The 16806-nt window shown below is 48.4% G+C and overlaps 2 protein-coding genes across 9 annotated transcripts in view; one reads left to right on the plus strand and one right to left on the minus strand.

The window, feature by feature from the left end:
• The window catches only part of PAPOLG (poly(A) polymerase gamma), a 419007-nt gene that overhangs the window by 188681 nt on the left and 213520 nt on the right, over positions 1-16806 (minus strand). The window lies entirely within an intron of this gene.
• The window catches only part of BCL11A (BCL11 transcription factor A), a 98582-nt gene continuing 87096 nt past the window's right edge, over positions 5321-16806 (plus strand). For 3 of the 8 annotated variants that reach the window (XM_067007558.1, XM_067007560.1, XM_067007557.1), the window contains exons 1-2: positions 9425-9474; positions 14094-14423. In XM_067007558.1, coding sequence (XP_066863659.1) covers positions 9426-9474; positions 14094-14423 — 379 coding nt within the window. In that variant the 5' untranslated portion in view covers position 9425. Of the gene's footprint in view, positions 6097-6563; positions 7163-9424; positions 9475-14093; positions 14424-16806 lie in introns of those variants that run through there. The other 5 variants (XM_067007559.1, XM_059079245.2, XM_067007561.1 and 2 more) reach the window with 5 other exon arrangements.

Here is a 16806-nt window from a genome sequence, read left to right on the forward strand (position 1 = left end):
TTCCCTGGTGGCGCAGTGGTTGGGAGTCCGCCTGCCGATGCAGGGGACACGGGTTTGTGCCCCGGTCCGGGAAGATCCCACATGCCGCGGAGCGGCTGGGCCCATGAGCCATGGCCGCTGAGCCTGCGCGTCCGGAGCCTGTGCTCCGCAACGGGAGAGGCCACAACAGTGAGAGGCCTGCGTACCACAAAAAAAAAAAAAAAAAGGAAAGCTACAAATTTTTGCAATAAGATGGTAATACTTCTTTTGTTTTTACTACACAGTTGATAGACAAGATAAAGAAGATTTCAGGTGCTTTATTTCTCCTCTTCAGTAAATTTATACTTTTTCATCAGAATGTATACCTCTGTGTACGTGTATGAGGTTGCATTCCTTGACATACAGTCTTGACTTTTTTTGGTTTGTGTGTGTTGTGTGTATGTATTCCAGGATAATAAAATAGTAAAAAATTATAATAATGGCAAAGAGTACTTGTCCAAATAAAGGACTAGCTGCCTATAAATTTTCCTTTTAGACAGTGAGTGAAGTCATAGCTGGAAGTGGGCAATAAGACCATCTGAAACCAGTAAAAATCATTTCTGTGATGTGTAAGGAGGGGAGGGAGGAAGGGAAGGTGGGAGGGAGTGGAGAAGCTGGGGGGAGGAAGGAGAGAGAGAGAAAGGGAGAGAGAGAGGAAATATCTCCAAAAGCTCTTCCTCTACTGAGTTATTCTTTTATAAAACAACTTCACATCTGGACTGATAACTTGAATTCCACCCAGTGCCATTTAAATAGCCCAAGTTATAAACCTCTTAAACTTGGGGTTTATTATAGAAACACTGACAGACCCCTAACTATAGTGCCTCTGTAGTAATGAAAGCACAACTATTTCATTATAGCAGTGTCTGGCAGGACTGCTATAATTAAGAGTCTGTCAGTGTTTCCATTATAAACCCAAATTTTAAGAGGTTTTTAACACACATTGTTTTAAATCACATTGGGCTGAAACTTGCTGTACAAAATGTCAGACCAGATGTGTGTGTGTGTGTGTGTGTGTTGCTTTTCCTCTTATTTACCCCCTCCCCACAAAAAAAGGGAAATAGGTGAAGCTTGTTTTTAAGACTGGGTGTGAAAAACATGTATTTAAAAAAATGATTCCCTTGTTAAAAGCAAAAGATCTATTGGGGGAGGGTGCACAGAAAATGAAGTTTGAGATATTTTTCATTTTTTTTTCTGATTGTATTTTTTTCCTTTAGAAGTGCTCTCATTTGGGAAACCAGATTTGAACATATCCAAAAAGCAATGTTAAAAAAGTGAATCTTATGATACCCGGTTCTTGACACTGGTTTATTTGGAAGATAATTGATTATGTAGGCTGCTGGAGGTGATGAAAATATCTTGCGTTGTGTTCTTAAGTGTTTAGCTGTTTTGATCTTTGTGGTAATCTTTTGGAGCTCACCATCCTTGGTGGGAATCACTTTTAGGCTAAAATGTACTCTTATAACAGAGTTGCCTGATGAAAGCCTTATTGGCTCTGGGGGAAACTAATAGAATTTGTATGGTTATGTTGTTTTCATTTATGTGGTGATAGGATTTATTCACTTATTCACTCAAAAACCATTTATTGAGAATCTACTGTGTGCTAAGCATTGCATTTGGATGTTTCTAATGCGGTCCATTGGACTGGTTTCACTGCCCAGCACATATGTGTCTTTGATGTCAGTGTTAGGGAGCTAAATTTCAGTGTTCTAACCAGAACTCCTTGCTGTCTTCAAAGGAGCCTCTTACTTAAGTGGTGAGACTGCTGCCCACGGTCCCCCTCCACACACACACTGTTGACTCAGCACACAGCAGCCCAGTCTAGAGGTAAGTATAGACTTATTTAGAGCAGATTCAGCTTTTGACTTCCTACTTTCCTTCCCTTCCTCCCTCCTTTCCTTCTTTCCTTCCTTCCCTTCTTTCCTCCCTTCTTTATTTTTTTGAGGGGCTCCATCCAGGTATGTGAAGTAGCCTGCCAGTCAGCTAAAGGCCCAGGGAGCCTCTGGAGAAATGCCATACTAACTGTTCCCCCAGGAACCCCACTGGAGGAAGTCTGCCTTTTCAGGTGTAGACACTGCCCTCCAGGGGCCTCCTTAGGTTCCAGGCTCTGGATCACACTGTGAGCAGAGGAGGAAGAAATGTTATAGGGGGGTCAGGGCTGAGGAAGGCTGGGGAGAAGAGGGGACTGTGGCCCTCATGCTCACCTTTCAATTTGGGGCCCCCACACAAAGCCCACCCCCTTCCTCAAGCACAACCTCCCTTCCTTTTTAAAATTAATTTTCCTTTGTCTTAACAACACCCTAGCACTCCCACCCTTAAGAACCCCAAAACCTATGCCAAGTGATGAATCCAAACCTCAGTTTTATTTTTATCAAGATGACTGCCCATTCTTTATTTTCTGAAATTACATTAGGAAGAAAAAAAAAAGAAGAATGAAGTAAAAGCAAGGTGGGAGCGATTGTATTAACCATTCATTCAGTCATTCATTTATTTATCTTTAAGTCTATAAAGGTGTTTCCCGCTAAAGGCAGACAGTGAATATTTTATTTGAATCTTGCAGTTTCCATCAGACCTTTTAACCCTTCATTCTCCAGCTCAGTCCGAGTCCCCCGAGCCAGGCGATCCTCGGCACGAAGGCTGGGACTGTATTAAGTCTCCCTCTTGGAGCTGTTTGTTGACCACATTCACGTTCAGAGCCCTGGAGCTAAAAGCACTTTACACCATAAAATAAAAGCACTGTCTTTTTTTCTAAAAGGTTACGTCTGGAGGCCACGCGGCTCATACTTCATACCGAAAACTACTGAAAGGACTATGAAATCCTCTATGATTTACACTCTCTCACTGCATTAGGGTATAGATCTACTCGACTCTAAAAATACGGTGGGTTTCTAACCGACGTGAATATATGTGTATTATTTCAGAAAGTCTGTTAGAAAACTTGTCAACACATTATAAAGCATAAAACAGGACTTGGCTATTAAGTACGAGATCAGAGGCAGAATATATACTGCAGGAAGTCCTGGGGAGTCTCCTCCGCGGGCAAGATAGAAAGGGGGAGGAGGGGAGGGGAGGGGAGGGGTCGTCTGTTGGCCTGGAGTTTACACGCAGTGTCGTCACCAAAGGTTTGGGAAAGAGCCCACAGAGCGTATTAGCTCCTCAGTGGAATCAGGAAAGGTTCTACAGCTCCAAATGAAGTTAACCGAACGGCCAGAAAATAATTTTAACGTTGTCATAATTTATTATTTTCTGAAAGCTACTTTTTGGAAAGTAAATATACTTATTGTGTATCCAAGTGTGCGCGTTTAAAGTGACCTTTCACACCTCTACAAACCCACCTGCATCATTAATCAATACTTACGTAATATTTTCAAAGCTCTTAAAACAGCACATTTTAAAAATTTATTTAAACACACATACAAACCTTCCCCCTCCCCCAGTTTTGGGCGCTTTAGCGAGCATCCAGCAGCAATGAGGGAGGGGGCGTCACTCGTAGGGGCGAGCAGGAGGGACCGCGAGTGGGGGTCCGCGACGAGGAAGGAATCAAATGCCGATACACAGCCCTGGTTTTCTGGACTGGGTGAAATCAGGCTGGGGGAGGGGCGGGAGTGGAGGGCAGTTCCTATTTCACTCCGGGCATTTTATGATGGTGAAATTAAATATATGTTAACGGTGGAAACGTCGCTACTTACCTTTCCATGGGTACCCAGGGAAAGCAGCTGCAAAACTGGGGTTTAAATGTTATGTTTTAACATGTGGTTTCGGAAGGAACCCCCTGGAATCTGAAACGAGTGCAGTAACATAGCAGACCTACTTGTAACTAAGTGCCTAATTTGCTATGATTTTTTTAAAAAAAGAAAATCAATAAAATGTTGCCAGTTATTTATTGGAAATAACCACAGATAGCGGCCCTGATAGGGTGCCGGTTTTAGAGAGCACACAATTGTGTAATGAATTGTAATTCAGAAGACTGTTAAATGTGAACCACAGAACCTTTCAGAGGTAATAAAGTCATTACTTTTTACACTACAGCCAACCCTGAAAAGCTTTATACACACCATTATATATAAATCATACATATATAGTTCCACAACACACATTCACCCATTTATATACCTTTTCTATATATGGACTTTTATGGATGGATGGGAAAAATATTTAAATTTGAAAAGCTCGGTTCCGAATGAATCTGACTGACTCACTATTGTTACCTGAAGGGGCTTTTATTTTATTTATTTATTTTTCAAAGGCCTCCAGTTGTACTTTTTTCTTCCTTCTCCTCACCTTCCCTCCAACCATTCTCCTCCACGTCCCGCTCCCCCCACCCCTCCCCTGCAATAACATTCTTTTGGTCGCTCCAAGGCTAGTTGAACAAGACAAAAAAATAAGACAGTAGTGGAAAAGAGATGCTGACCTGCTCTGAAGAACTCGTGAAAAAGGGGAACTGGTGTAACGCACACGCTACAGAGCTTTACTGCAAGTGAATCTTCCTGCTTCTTAAACAGGTTTTTAGTTTTTCCCCCCTTAAACTGGAGGAAAACAATAACAACAAACCATATTTACACAAACCCAGTCCAGCCCACATCTCTCCTAATGTTGAGCATTAAAACCTCCTTTTCTTCCTTAGAGGGGCCCGAAGCTTCGCCGAGCTAGGCAAACCAGTTATTTTCTAATGGGTTTGAAACTTTATGAAGGCAACATATGAATAAACAGCCGCTGGCCGGCGCGGCTCGGAGATGGGTGCGCGCATGCAAGCCCGGGGCCCTCGCTTAAAACAATAAAGCCCCGCGCCGGGTAGGTGAATTTTCGAAAACGACGTCCCTTAGACTGAGGAGGGGGAAGAGAAGACACAAGGGGTTGTGGAGCCGCTTGGAGGAGAGCGAAGGAAGGCTCCTCGCTCTGCAGACACACACTCACACACGTCCACCTGCAGCTCGGAGTGTCGCGGGCCGCGGCTCTCCGCCTCCGCCCTGCACCCTCCGCGCCTCCCTTGGACCTGAGTCCATTTTCCTCTCCCCCCGTGCCCTTCCGGATCTGGAATCGCAGCGCGGTCTCGGCGTCGGCGTCGGCTGAGGCTACAGGGTGGCGCAGGCAGGCGGGGAGGCTGGGAGGCGGGAGACGCCGGGGGACTTTGCGGGCACGTTTCTGAATAAACTTTCCAATCGCAGGGGGTGCTGTTGCTGTACATTTTACGTAAAACTGAAAGTATCCCACGCCAGAGTGAAGCCCGCTTTTTGACAGCAGTAGCGCGCGCGCGCGCATTAAAGAGACAGGGGTTTATTTCCAACAGGTCTTCCCTAATTTCCTGGGAACGTCTGCAGAAAGGCCAGAGGGGGGCTGCGGGCTCCGGGGTGTGCGGCTCCGCCCGGGGCGCCCGGGGAGCGTGGCGCTGACCCGGGGCTGTCACCCCATCACTGTGGCTTCCCCGCGGCTCCCGCGAGCCAGTCGCTCTTTCTTCATTCCCCATTTTCTTTCTCCGGGTAACAGCACTGGACTACTTGTGCTCTGCCCGTAAGAAACACTTTCTTGCCATTCCTCTGTGCTTTTGCAGTAGCTCTGGAGTGGGAGGGGGTGTGTCTTTCCTTGGGACCTGGCTTGGGGACCTCCCGCGGCCCCGGGAGCAAGTTCCCAGGGACTGGGACTCCCGGGACTGCCCGGGCTTTGTCCTCTGGCCGGCAGCAGCTCCGTGGAGGTGGACGCCTCGGCGCCTCCCTCGCCCTGGGTCCGGGCACTCCACTCCCGGGGCTGGAACCTGCCCCGAGTCCGGCTCCCTGTTTTTTATTCCTCGGCCTTTCTCTCCCTTTCCGCGACCGTTGAGAGCTTCGACTCCCTGGTCCCAGTTGCATTCAGACCCTATCGTTTGTCGGGACGTTCAGATCCCCGACCCCCCTGCTTGGCCTGGGGCGCGCCCTCCCGGCCCTTCGGCCCTGGCCTGCACCGCTTCCCTCGCCCTTGCCCCCTCTCTCCAGGCCGCCCGGGCTCCCGGAGGCCCCGGCGCTGCCCTTCCGGACCCGCAACCCTCCAAACTTGAGCTGGACTCTGCTTCGCCGCGCGCTCCTTCCCGTAGCCTGCCGCGTAGCTGTAAGTTGGAGGCTCAGCTCTCAACTTCGGGTGATTTTTCTTTGCCATTCTCTCCTCGGGCAAAGTTTCCCGAGCGCAGCCGCGGCCTCAGGGCTTTTGCTTCGGCCCCCGGCGTCCGCACGCGGGGTGCGAGCGCGGCGGCGGCGGAGAGGGGAAGTGGGTGTGCGCACGCAGGAGGGTGTCCGGGAGCAACTCTACCTGGCTTCCCTCCGCCCGCGCTTCCCCGGCCCCTGCAGCCTCCCCGTACACTCTGTCTTTTCTTGTTTGTTTTGTTTTTTTAATAATCTTTCATTTTAGGGTCCGCATGCGGGGGGGGGGGAAGCAGGGCGCACGTCTTGCTCCCCACCCCCTCCGCCCCCGCCACCCCTTTCTTCTCTCCCGGCCACGCCGCTGCCTCGGCGCTTGCTGCGGCCACTGGTGAGCCCGCGGCCTCGGCGCCCCCTCCCCTCGGCCCGCCCCTCCCACGGGGGCCGCGTCTGGCGTCTGCGGAGCCCCCCGCCCCGCACCTCCCCCGCCCCGCACTGGCCATTGGCTTGTCCTGGTCTCTTTTTCATGTCCAGCCCCTGATGTGTGTCCATTGGTGTGAGCTTCCCCTTCCCTCCTCCCCTTCTCTCCTGCTCGCCCTGCCCATGTTTTGTGTGTCTCTGTCCATCCAGACTCCTGACGTTCAAGTTCGCAGGGACGTCACGTCCGCACTTGAACTTGCAGCTCAGGGGGGCTTTTGCCATTTTTTTCATCTCTCTCTCTTTCTCTCTCTCTCCCCCTCTATCTCTCCTCTCTCTCTCTCTCTTTTTTTTTTTGCTTAAAAAAAAAAGCCATGACGGCTCTCCCACAATTCATCTTCCCTGCGCCATCTTTGTATTATTTCTAATTTATTTTGGATGTCAAAAGGCACTGATGAAGATATTTTCTCTGGAGTCTCCTTCTTTCTAACCCGGCTCTCCCGATGTGAACCGAGCCGTCGTCCGCCCGCCGCCGCCGCCGCCGCCGCCGCCCGCCCCGCAGTCCACCATGTCTCGCCGCAAGCAAGGCAAACCCCAGCACTTAAGCAAACGGGAATTCTCGCGTAAGTAACCCAATAATAGTAATAATAATTATTAATAATCACAAGAGCGCGCAGGACGAGAAGCAAGAGAGAGGGGGAGAGAGGGGTGTGTGCATGCATTTAAAATTTTTTTCACGAGAAAAAACCTCCGAGCGTCGGGATAAAAGAGATTAAAGGGAGAGGGGGAAAAAAAACCCCAATCTCATCCCATCCCGAACCATAGCCGTATGTACACTTTTGGGATAGCACGAACCTTTTAATTTTATTTAATTTTACAACAATTTGACTGCTCCTCTTTCCTGCTTTCCTCTGCTTTATTTCGCTTTTCGAAAAGGAATGCAATGATTTCCCCTCCAGTTTTGCAAAATAATGGACAATGCAGTGGATGCTAACAACTCTCGTGCAAACCTAAGGGAGGGAACTGGAGGGGAAAGGGGGGTTGCTTCCACTCACCGTAGGAAGAAAAACGGGGGGTGGGGGTGGGGAGCCCAAGTCTAAAAAAACAATTCCCAGGGAGAAAAGAGGTGAGACTGGCCCTCGGACATCAGCGCGCTCACGGTCAAGTGTGCACCGGGAGGAAAGTAGTCATCTCCACAATAGTGAGAACGTGGGATTGTGGGAGGGGGCCCCCGGCGCTCTGGAGTCTCCCGAGTCTGGAGAGGGGCCGCGGCGGCAGGGAGAGCTTGGGCAACCGGGAAGGACGGGAGCAGCGGCCGGCGCTACCGCCTTTTGTTCCGGCCCGAGGTGGGTGTTTGTCCCGCTGCCTTTTGTGCCGGCTCCTCGCGCTTGCCCTCCCGCGCCGCCGCCGCCGCCGCCGAAGGGCAGGAGCAAGGGACGGGGGCGAGCGGGAGAGGGAGGGAGGGCGCTCTGGCCGCTGCCGCCCGGGTTGCCGCTGCCCGCCCCTCCCGGCCGAACCTCAGTGGCGGCGAGAAAACGTGAAAAATAAAATAAAATAAATAAAATAAAACAGGGCAAAATTTCTTGCCCCCAAACAGAAGCCTAACGCTCCGCCGGCCGTTTTCTGCCACGCTCTCCTCTTTGACTCCCCCATCGCCCCCCTCCCCGCAAAAATCTCACAATCTCTAATAGAGAGGATAAAATACAATTATCCCCTTCACCAAAACCTCTTTAGTTGCAAACTTAGAGCGCCGGCGGCACAGAGAGGGAGTGAGGAACTCCCTCCTCTTACTATTTTTTGGAAGATTTTCAAAAAAAGTGGAAGTGGATTTTGATTGGGAAAAATCTCGTGTCTGAATGTTTACAAGCACCGCGTGTGCGGGAGCCTCCTGCCAACAAACAGACAGAGGACCGAGCGCGGCGCGGCAGCCCGGGAGCGGGCGGCGGCTGCGGCCGGGCCTCGCCGGGGCCTCGCCGGGCCTCGCCGCGCCCCCGCCCCGCCCGGGATCGCCCACCCGGCGCCCGCCGCCCGCCCGCTGGCATAGCGGCAGGCGGTGCAGCGACTCAGCGCCAGCCGGGTCGAGGGTCCTCTCTGACCCCCCAGCATAATGCCCAGACCTCCTCCCTGCCAACCCTACTGCGAAATCGGCTGGGGAGAAACTCGGCTTTGCAAAGCATTTTTATTTTGCAGAGCAGCCGTAAAAGCGAGTTCTGTCCGCCCCCTACCCCCGACCCCTCTAGCCCCCAGCTCCGGGCGGCGGAGAGGTCACCACGTGCTTTCCCTGCCCCCCTCCCACTGGGACAGGCCACCAGCCCCCAGCTCCTGAGCGCGGCCAAGCCAGGTGGGGGTGGGTGGTAGGTGGTACGGGAGTAGTATGTTCGAGTATGCTTTTGGGGAGTGTTCGACCCTGGGACTCCAGGCACCCCTCCCTTGAGTTCTTGTCCTCTACCACGGGCCTGTGTCGGTCAGGGGGCCCTTGTGAGTCTATATTAGGGGTGGGGGTGGGTGGGTAAGTGGGTTGCTGTCTCCTGGCTAACAGAATGCGCCTGGAAAGGCAGGCGGTGGGCACTTAGGAAAGTTTGGCTGCAAGGGAAAGAAAGGAATGAGAGGGCCCACCTCCTTCCCCCTCCTCACTCATGACCCTTATTTTAATTTTTGCTGCAATTTTAAAGGACCACCCTATACCCAGTAATGTATTTTTTAAAGGGGTGTGTGTGTTTGAGGGGGTTGCGCAGAGGGAATTGAATTTTTCACTGGGCCCTGGAACTTGTCACACACTTCGAAAGCTCCCCCGCCCGGGCACGTTGCGGGGCCCTCCCTCTCCCCACCCCCGCGCATCCCTCCCTCGCCGCTCTCCCCCGCCCCCCACTCCCCCGGCCGCGCCGGATGCGGAGCAGACGCGGCGCGCGGCGGTGTGAAGTTACAACCCGGCCAGGTACCGGCGGGAAGGAAGGGCAGTGTTCGCAGCACTCGGGAAAGCTGGGCCCTTCTTCGGAAGGATGCATTGGGGGCTCAAAGGACGGACCGAGGCGTGCAGTCCGGGCTGCTCCCCCGTCCCCCACCCACCCTGGGCCCATCCGGAGATATTCCAGGCTGGGTGGGTTATCCCCCTCTCGTCGTGTCTCAGGGCGGGCTTTGCGTTGAGGAACCAGTTTGAAGGGCGTGCGGTGGTCGCTCCTTTCTAATTTTCTGGGTGCGCAGGGGGGAGCGGGAGCCATTCCGGTCTTCAGGACCCCCTTCCCCTCCCCGCCCCCATCCTCCGCTTCTTGGGCTGGCTGAGCCATTCGGTCGCTAGGAGGCAGAACAAGATCAAGAAAGCTCAGCGAACTTGAACCTGTACCAGAGCCTCCCCCACCCCCGCTCTGCATTTCTCGGCCGGGAGGGAAGAGCTTTGCGAGGGTGGGGGTGGGGGAAACGGACGGTTAGGCAGAATTCCCTTTCTCCCCCCTCCCTCCCATCACCCCTTATGTCTTTGTTCTTCATTCTGACTTTAAAAATGCTTCTTGCCAGGGCTGCGGAGAAGCGCACAGCCGACACCCCCCGGCTCCGGGAGTGGAGCGGGGTGCAGTTTTCGTTCTCTTTCGGGCGGGCATTTTTGGTAGGGAGGAAAGGGGAGTGCGCGCTCTCCGGCTTCGGGGCAAGGCCAAAGGGCGGGATCCGGCAAGTTTGCAGTTAGTCTGCAGGTTCACTTCTTCCACCCCCTCACCCCCATGCAAAGCACGGACCGAGGCGGCCACAGCGGGCTTGCAGGGCTGCTCTGCAGCCCGACACCCCCCCCCCCCGGCTCCTCCGCCTCCTGCAGCTCTCGCCTTGAAGCCCGAAATCACAACAATAGTAATAGTTATCATCATAATGATGCGGGCAAGCGGCGTCATTAATAATGAATAACCGCAGCCGCCGCCACCGCGCTGCGCACACCGGTGCCGGGAATTGCGGGAGAAACGCATTTGCAGAGATCCCTCAAAGTAAAAAGTGTGAGCCTCTGGACACAGAATGAATTTCAGGACCCGCGCTTTTGGTGTGTGCGTTGATACCGAGACAGCACCAGGTTAACCTGCCGAGTTTTCAAGCCTCACTTCCCAGTTCTCCAGCTGGCAATCCTGGGGAACCGTCGTCACCCAGCGGCCAGGCAGGACCGCCGTGGAGGCAGCAGTCGGGTCCCCAGGCTGCCCACCGCCTCCCGCCCAGGGTTCCCGGCCCCACGGCCCCGCGGCCCCGCGGCCCCGCGCGGCAGCCGCTGCACGTGTTCCCAGCAAGCGCGGCCGGAGCCTGCGGCCAGCACGCTGCTCGCTTTGTGCCTCAGAGTCCCGGAGTCCAACTTCACTTTCCGCACTGCCCACCCCCGCCGGGCCCCCTGCCCCCGGCCTGTCGCCCCTGCCTTCGCTTTTGTTTCTTTGCTTTTTCTCTCTGCATTTCAGCCTTGGTTTGCTTCCTTACCCTGTTAAGACAATCAAAGGGAAGGACTTGGAAAGCAAACTTGAAGGCAGAGCTCTCTTTCCCCCTCCCCCTCCCCAGCAGCCCTCCTTTTGCTAGCTCCTTCCTCCTTCCCTACATTTCTTCTAAGGCTTTTTTTTTTTTTTTTTAAATTTATTCCTTTGCAACTGCAGAGAGAGGAAGATCTCAGTCAGCCGCTGGGGCATTGAGACAGTTTCAGTCAGTCTTGCTGTTTCAACGCAGAAGCATTTTATTTTCAATTTCTTTTTCCCCTTGTAGAGAATTCGCGGCTAATTATTATGATTATTTGCCCACTCCTTTCCACTTCAATCCTGGACTCCCCGCTTTGTAGCCAGAGCTTAGGCCGGAGCTTAGAAACGGTGGTTGTGTGGGAGTAAAGGAGGATGGAGTTGAATTGAGGGAGGGGGTAAAATGGCTGAGGTTAGGAATGTTTTTAGGGAAAGGGGAATTTGCATTAAAATACAGAGAAATTATCAGAGCCCAGAAAGGAAATGTTGATTGCCACAGAGAAAAGATGTCAATGCAAATCAGTAGACTACAGCAAGAGAATTGTATTTTCATATTTTCTTTGTGCCCCACTTCGTCTGATTTTTAATAATATAGTAGCAATGATAAAACATTTTGGTATTTCTCTGAACATCACTATCCAAATGTTTAGCAGGGAGCCTGATGTTAACTGTATTTCATACATTAGGATATAATTCTTGTTAATTAGCAATAATTTATGTTAAGAGCATAGAAAATGTTGAGGTTATAGGTTTTATATCAGTACATTTGATCATCTTGTTATTTTCAAGAACTTTGCCTCCTATAAAATTAATTAGGTGAAATGTGGAGGTGTAATCAGCAACCTCTGAATTACCACTTCATTTCCTGGTTTTGATTGTAAATCAGTTCAGTCACTACATTTAGAAGACTTTAACCAAGTCTGTTTTGTACCACATTACCTTTAACTGTTTGATAACTAGGGGAATATCTCCTTTTGCTCCCAAATAATATTTCCATTTTCAGAAATGTGTCAGGGCTTGGGAATAAAAAACAAATCTTAACGGGGGAGTTTAAGAACATGTTTTTATGCAAAGGTTCTATGTACTACTAACTTTAATAAAATGAAGTATTTTTCCTGGGTCTTTCTTCAATCTGTAAACCTCAGAACTTGTAGTTAATGCTGAATAACAACAACAAAAGCCACATTTGTTAATGTGTACTTAAAATTCTTAATTCACATAGGAGGGATCTTGGAGAATGACTTCCTTATTCAGTTCTTCACTTGGTCACAATGAAAGCAAATAGGAGAAAAATGACATAGAAGCACAATGCAAAAGCTTTCTGTTTGTCTCCTTTTATTTGAAAAGTATGCATGTGTATTTATCTTTTGGTCAGTATGTTGGGCAAAGAAATAAAAGTGCTTACTTTGCTGTCTTTATTAGTAGGAATATAACCTTCATATTCCTGTGGTGACCTTATGTTAAATTAGGAGGAGTACCAGAGGCTAGAAATTATGACATGTCCTACTTGAGCACAGGTGCAGCTAGGCAGGGCTCTCTCAATATTATTTCACCCAGCACATCTGGGAGTTACTCCAGATCTTCCCCCTCAATATTCAGTCTGGATAGGGTTGAAATAAATTTAACCTGAGTTCACTGGATTTTTGCACTTTATCAAAATCTGTTCCAATATTCTACACTCAAATTAAAATCTATTTTTTGATTCTCTGTGGCTTTAAGTTCATTAAATGTGAAATTGGCAGCTTGCTAAAGAAGGTCAGACTGATTAACTGTTTAAGACTTGTACATTTTCTGCTTCAGTTTTATTAACTGGCAGCATCCTGGATATGTTTCGTATTTTGTAATTTTGTGTGTGTGTGATAAAGTAAGCATAAGGTTTCAGGAGCAGAGACTTACCAACTCTCTTTTCCCCTTTGGAAGTTTAAAAAATGATAGAAGCTGTTCAAATAGATGCTGGAGTATTTTGGTGCACGGTTAAAAAAAAAAATGGAAACAGGAATGAAAGACATATCTACCTTGTTATACCATCCGCTGGTGATTATGTGTGCAGAAATAGTCCCATAATGAAGCGTTCTGGAGCTCATTCAGAAAATTAGACAACTTTGACAACATTAGGCAAAGTATTTCAAGTCTAAAGAAAGGACTTCTCAGCCTTGATCTGAAATGTGGCGTTTGCTTGACCATTCTGATTTTTACGTGATGGGGGCCACCAACTGCAAACATGTTTAGAATATTTTAGACATTCCTTTCTTCAGAATGAAAAAATGACTAATTGGCTTATTTTCTTAAGTACTCGAAAGTATCCCATTTAGCTAATGTGTCTGAGAAGAATTGCCAGTGAATTTGGTATTTCTTTGATTTTGTGGCACTGCTGAGAGTGAGATCAGAAAGGTTTTCGGCAGTGTGAATTATGCTGCGTTATGATTATTATTTAGATCTGTTTCACAGGTGAATGCAGTCTTTTTCTTATTACGGCAGTGTAAATGTGGCACGTTTTCTGTGTGATGTAGTAGCTTTCTAATTTATGAAGCCATGTCTCTGTAATTTAGATTATATATGTTCACACACAAAGGGTGTGTGTATGTGTGTGTGTGTTTATTCACCTCTCCTTTTATTCTTGGGCACAGTAGACAACTTACTCTATACGAAAAAGAAACAAATTTGGTTCCAATCCATGTTTTTACCAGTTTTTTGGGGGGTAGTTATTATTTAAGCTTACTTTATGTTTCTGCATTAACTATTTATTTAACAGTCACATTCTTTCTAAACTTACAAACCAGACACATTTGGTGTGCGTGTGTGTGTGTGTGTGTGTGTGTGTGTATGTATGTGTGTTTTCTCTGGAAGTATGCAAGTCAGGCAGTTTTCTTTAAATATATGATGATTTGCCTCATTGATAAATTTGCTTTCTTGTTGACAGTTTCCACATCCGTGTGCATTTTAGATGCTCACATTTTGGGGGGCATTAAATGGAGGAGGCTAGAAACCCTTTACATAATGTGCTGGGATGGGATGGGGTTGAGAATGTATTTCCCCGTATTCTCTCCTTTCTGGCACTCTAATAATTGTGCTTTTGTTTCTTCGACCACAGCCGAACCTCTTGAAGCCATTCTTACAGATGATGAACCAGACCACGGCCCTTTGGGAGCTCCAGAAGGGGACCATGACCTCCTCACGTGTGGGCAGTGCCAGATGAACTTCCCATTGGGGGACATTCTTATTTTTATCGAGCACAAACGGAAACAATGCAATGGCAGCCTCTGCTTAGAAAAAGCTGTGGATAAGCCACCTTCCCCTTCACCAATCGAGATGAAAAAAGCATCCAATCCCGTGGAGGTTGGCATCCAGGTCACGCCAGAGGATGACGATTGTTTATCAACGTCATCTAGAGGAATTTGCCCCAAACAGGAACACATAGCAGGTAAATGAGAAGCAAGGAGAAAAGCTGTTTGCATGTTTTCTTTTCATTTTCAGAGGCGCTGTAGCCAAGCACTAAGGAGTGGTGAAGTGCTTTCTGTATTTCTTCATGTGACTGTCCATGACAGCCCTGTAATGTTTAAATAATCATTCCTATTGCTTATGTCCAGAACACACAAAAATAAATATTTTCCACTTCACCGAGTCAGATGTAGGCAGAATAGGTTACACACACCTGATACCCTCTCTCTGGATCTGCTGATTCTGAATTTCTTTCCTTTTCTCTCCCCTTCCATTTTTAAGTGTTGAACCTTACTACACCTAGCCCAGTTTCCAAGGTCCATTTCCAGCCTTGGTGACAAGTCAGAGGCAAAGTGGCTGTATAGGCCTTTGTAGTTTGGCCAGTGACCTGTTTGAGTCAGAATACCTGATCAGACCTCCCTGGGGGTGCAGTTTGTTCTCGATGCTTCCATGAAGTTGGGTGGGCTGGAAGGGCATTTTGGAGGGGCTGGAAAGAGTTAACTGAGTTTCAGGGCTAGCCTTGGATCCATATTGGCTGTCAGCCCGTATGGGGCTGTAATTAAACACAGCCCCGTGGTGGGATGACACCGTGACCTTGACTTTAAGATGCCATTTTCGACTGGCCAGGCCAGAGTAGAGAGGGCAGTTGCTGAAGCGCACAGACATGCTTACTCGAAAAGTTTAAGGGCATGTTGGAAATTTCAAAAGGTTGGTTTGACAGGAACGGCTGCTCCCTGCAGCCTGCCTCCTCAGCTAAATGATAAATGCTTCTCTGTGCTCTCTCTTGTCTCTGATGTGGTTTTGACAGATGTATCTTGATTTTGTTTGTGGTTTACACAACCACATGTCACCCTTAACAAATGTCCAGTCCAGACTTCCACTGTTTCTGCTATAACATAATGTAAAAATTCTCTTGGAAAAATATATACACACGTTGAACAGCTCTGCTTCCTTTGGTTAATTTTAGCAGAAAGGTAGCTAGGGGTGTGGGTTTCTCAACAGCTTAAGGGAAAAGGAATTAATGGCTAGCAGAGGGACTTAAATCCCTACTCTAAGTGATAAACAACAACACTATATAGAGACCCTTAAGACATTTTTAAAAATGAAACAACGGTGATTTAATGTACAAGATGAAGTGACTGCAGATTCTGTGGTAACAAAACCGGCATGCCTGTCGGTTGGTCACTCCCCTCTATTTCCCCTGCTGCTGCCCCCAAAAGGCAGAGGGTTTGTTCAGTTTTCGGAACGGTAGTGCATAGAATCAGTTGATTCATTGGAACTTGTCCCTTCAACCTAGTTTGACCACAGAGTTGAACTGCAGTGGGTCAGTAGTCCAGAGGGGATTAAATGTCGTATTATTTCTCCTCCCCCCCTCTGGAATTTGATCATTAAAATCAAACGTGGCATTTTTTCTTTTTCTGTTTTTTCTTTTTTAATGCTGCCTGCAACAATACTCAGATACTTTTCCTTTAGTGAAATGAGAAATCTGCTGCCAGGGAAGCTGCATTCACAAAATATTTTTCTCGAATCCATGTAGCTTATATGACATGCAGGTTAAGATTTTATCCACCCCTCCCTGCCCCCCAGCAGGATATGGCAATGACCATTTCCATGTGCTGTCTTGTGACTGGAAGGAAAATGAACAGAAGTGTAAGGCATGATTAATGAAGCAAGAGCAAGCGGAAGGGGATTTGTCGTCTTAGGAGATCCAAAGCCTTTCTAAATCACCAAATATGGAGTAACACTTGCGTGATGTAACATCGTATTTACATATCGAGCTGCTCGTTTAAAAGACAAAACACAGTGTCTGTCAAGCAAGAATTAAAACCACACTTCTTACTGAGGTCCCAGATAGGTTATTCAGTCTCAGATTAACCAGCTTGAAAATTCTGTGCCTCTGTACTTAGAGGAGAAATCTAAAAGCTGGGGGGAAGGCTCTATAGTGAAGGCTTTTCACTGTCACAGTTGTAAATCTACGTAGGGAAGAAGAAGAGATATTTTCCTTAACTCTCTGGTTGTCATAAAGGTTCTTTTTTTTTTTAAGGACTAGTGCAGTAAGAGAGCTCAAAGAAGCCCCCCAGAAAGCACATTTAAAATATGTTTTATAGGGCTAATGCTAAGTAATTACACTGAGATGAAGAGCTACCTAAGCTATCTGAGATATTCAATGGGTGCACCAGTGCTGTGACCCAGGTGAGGTAAACCTTTCATTCACGTATAATTACAAAGTCTTGATTCCTTTCATTGTGTTTAATCACCTATTCCCACCCTGGAATTGGCTGAACATAAATAGCATGGTCACATCGCAAAGCAAGATGTCAGTAACTAGAGTCACGACTTTTCATAATTCACGGTAATGAATTAAG

This window comes from Kogia breviceps, chromosome 11 (assembly GCF_026419965.1).
Source record: "Kogia breviceps isolate mKogBre1 chromosome 11, mKogBre1 haplotype 1, whole genome shotgun sequence".
Taxonomy (NCBI): Eukaryota; Metazoa; Chordata; class Mammalia; order Artiodactyla; family Physeteridae; genus Kogia; species Kogia breviceps.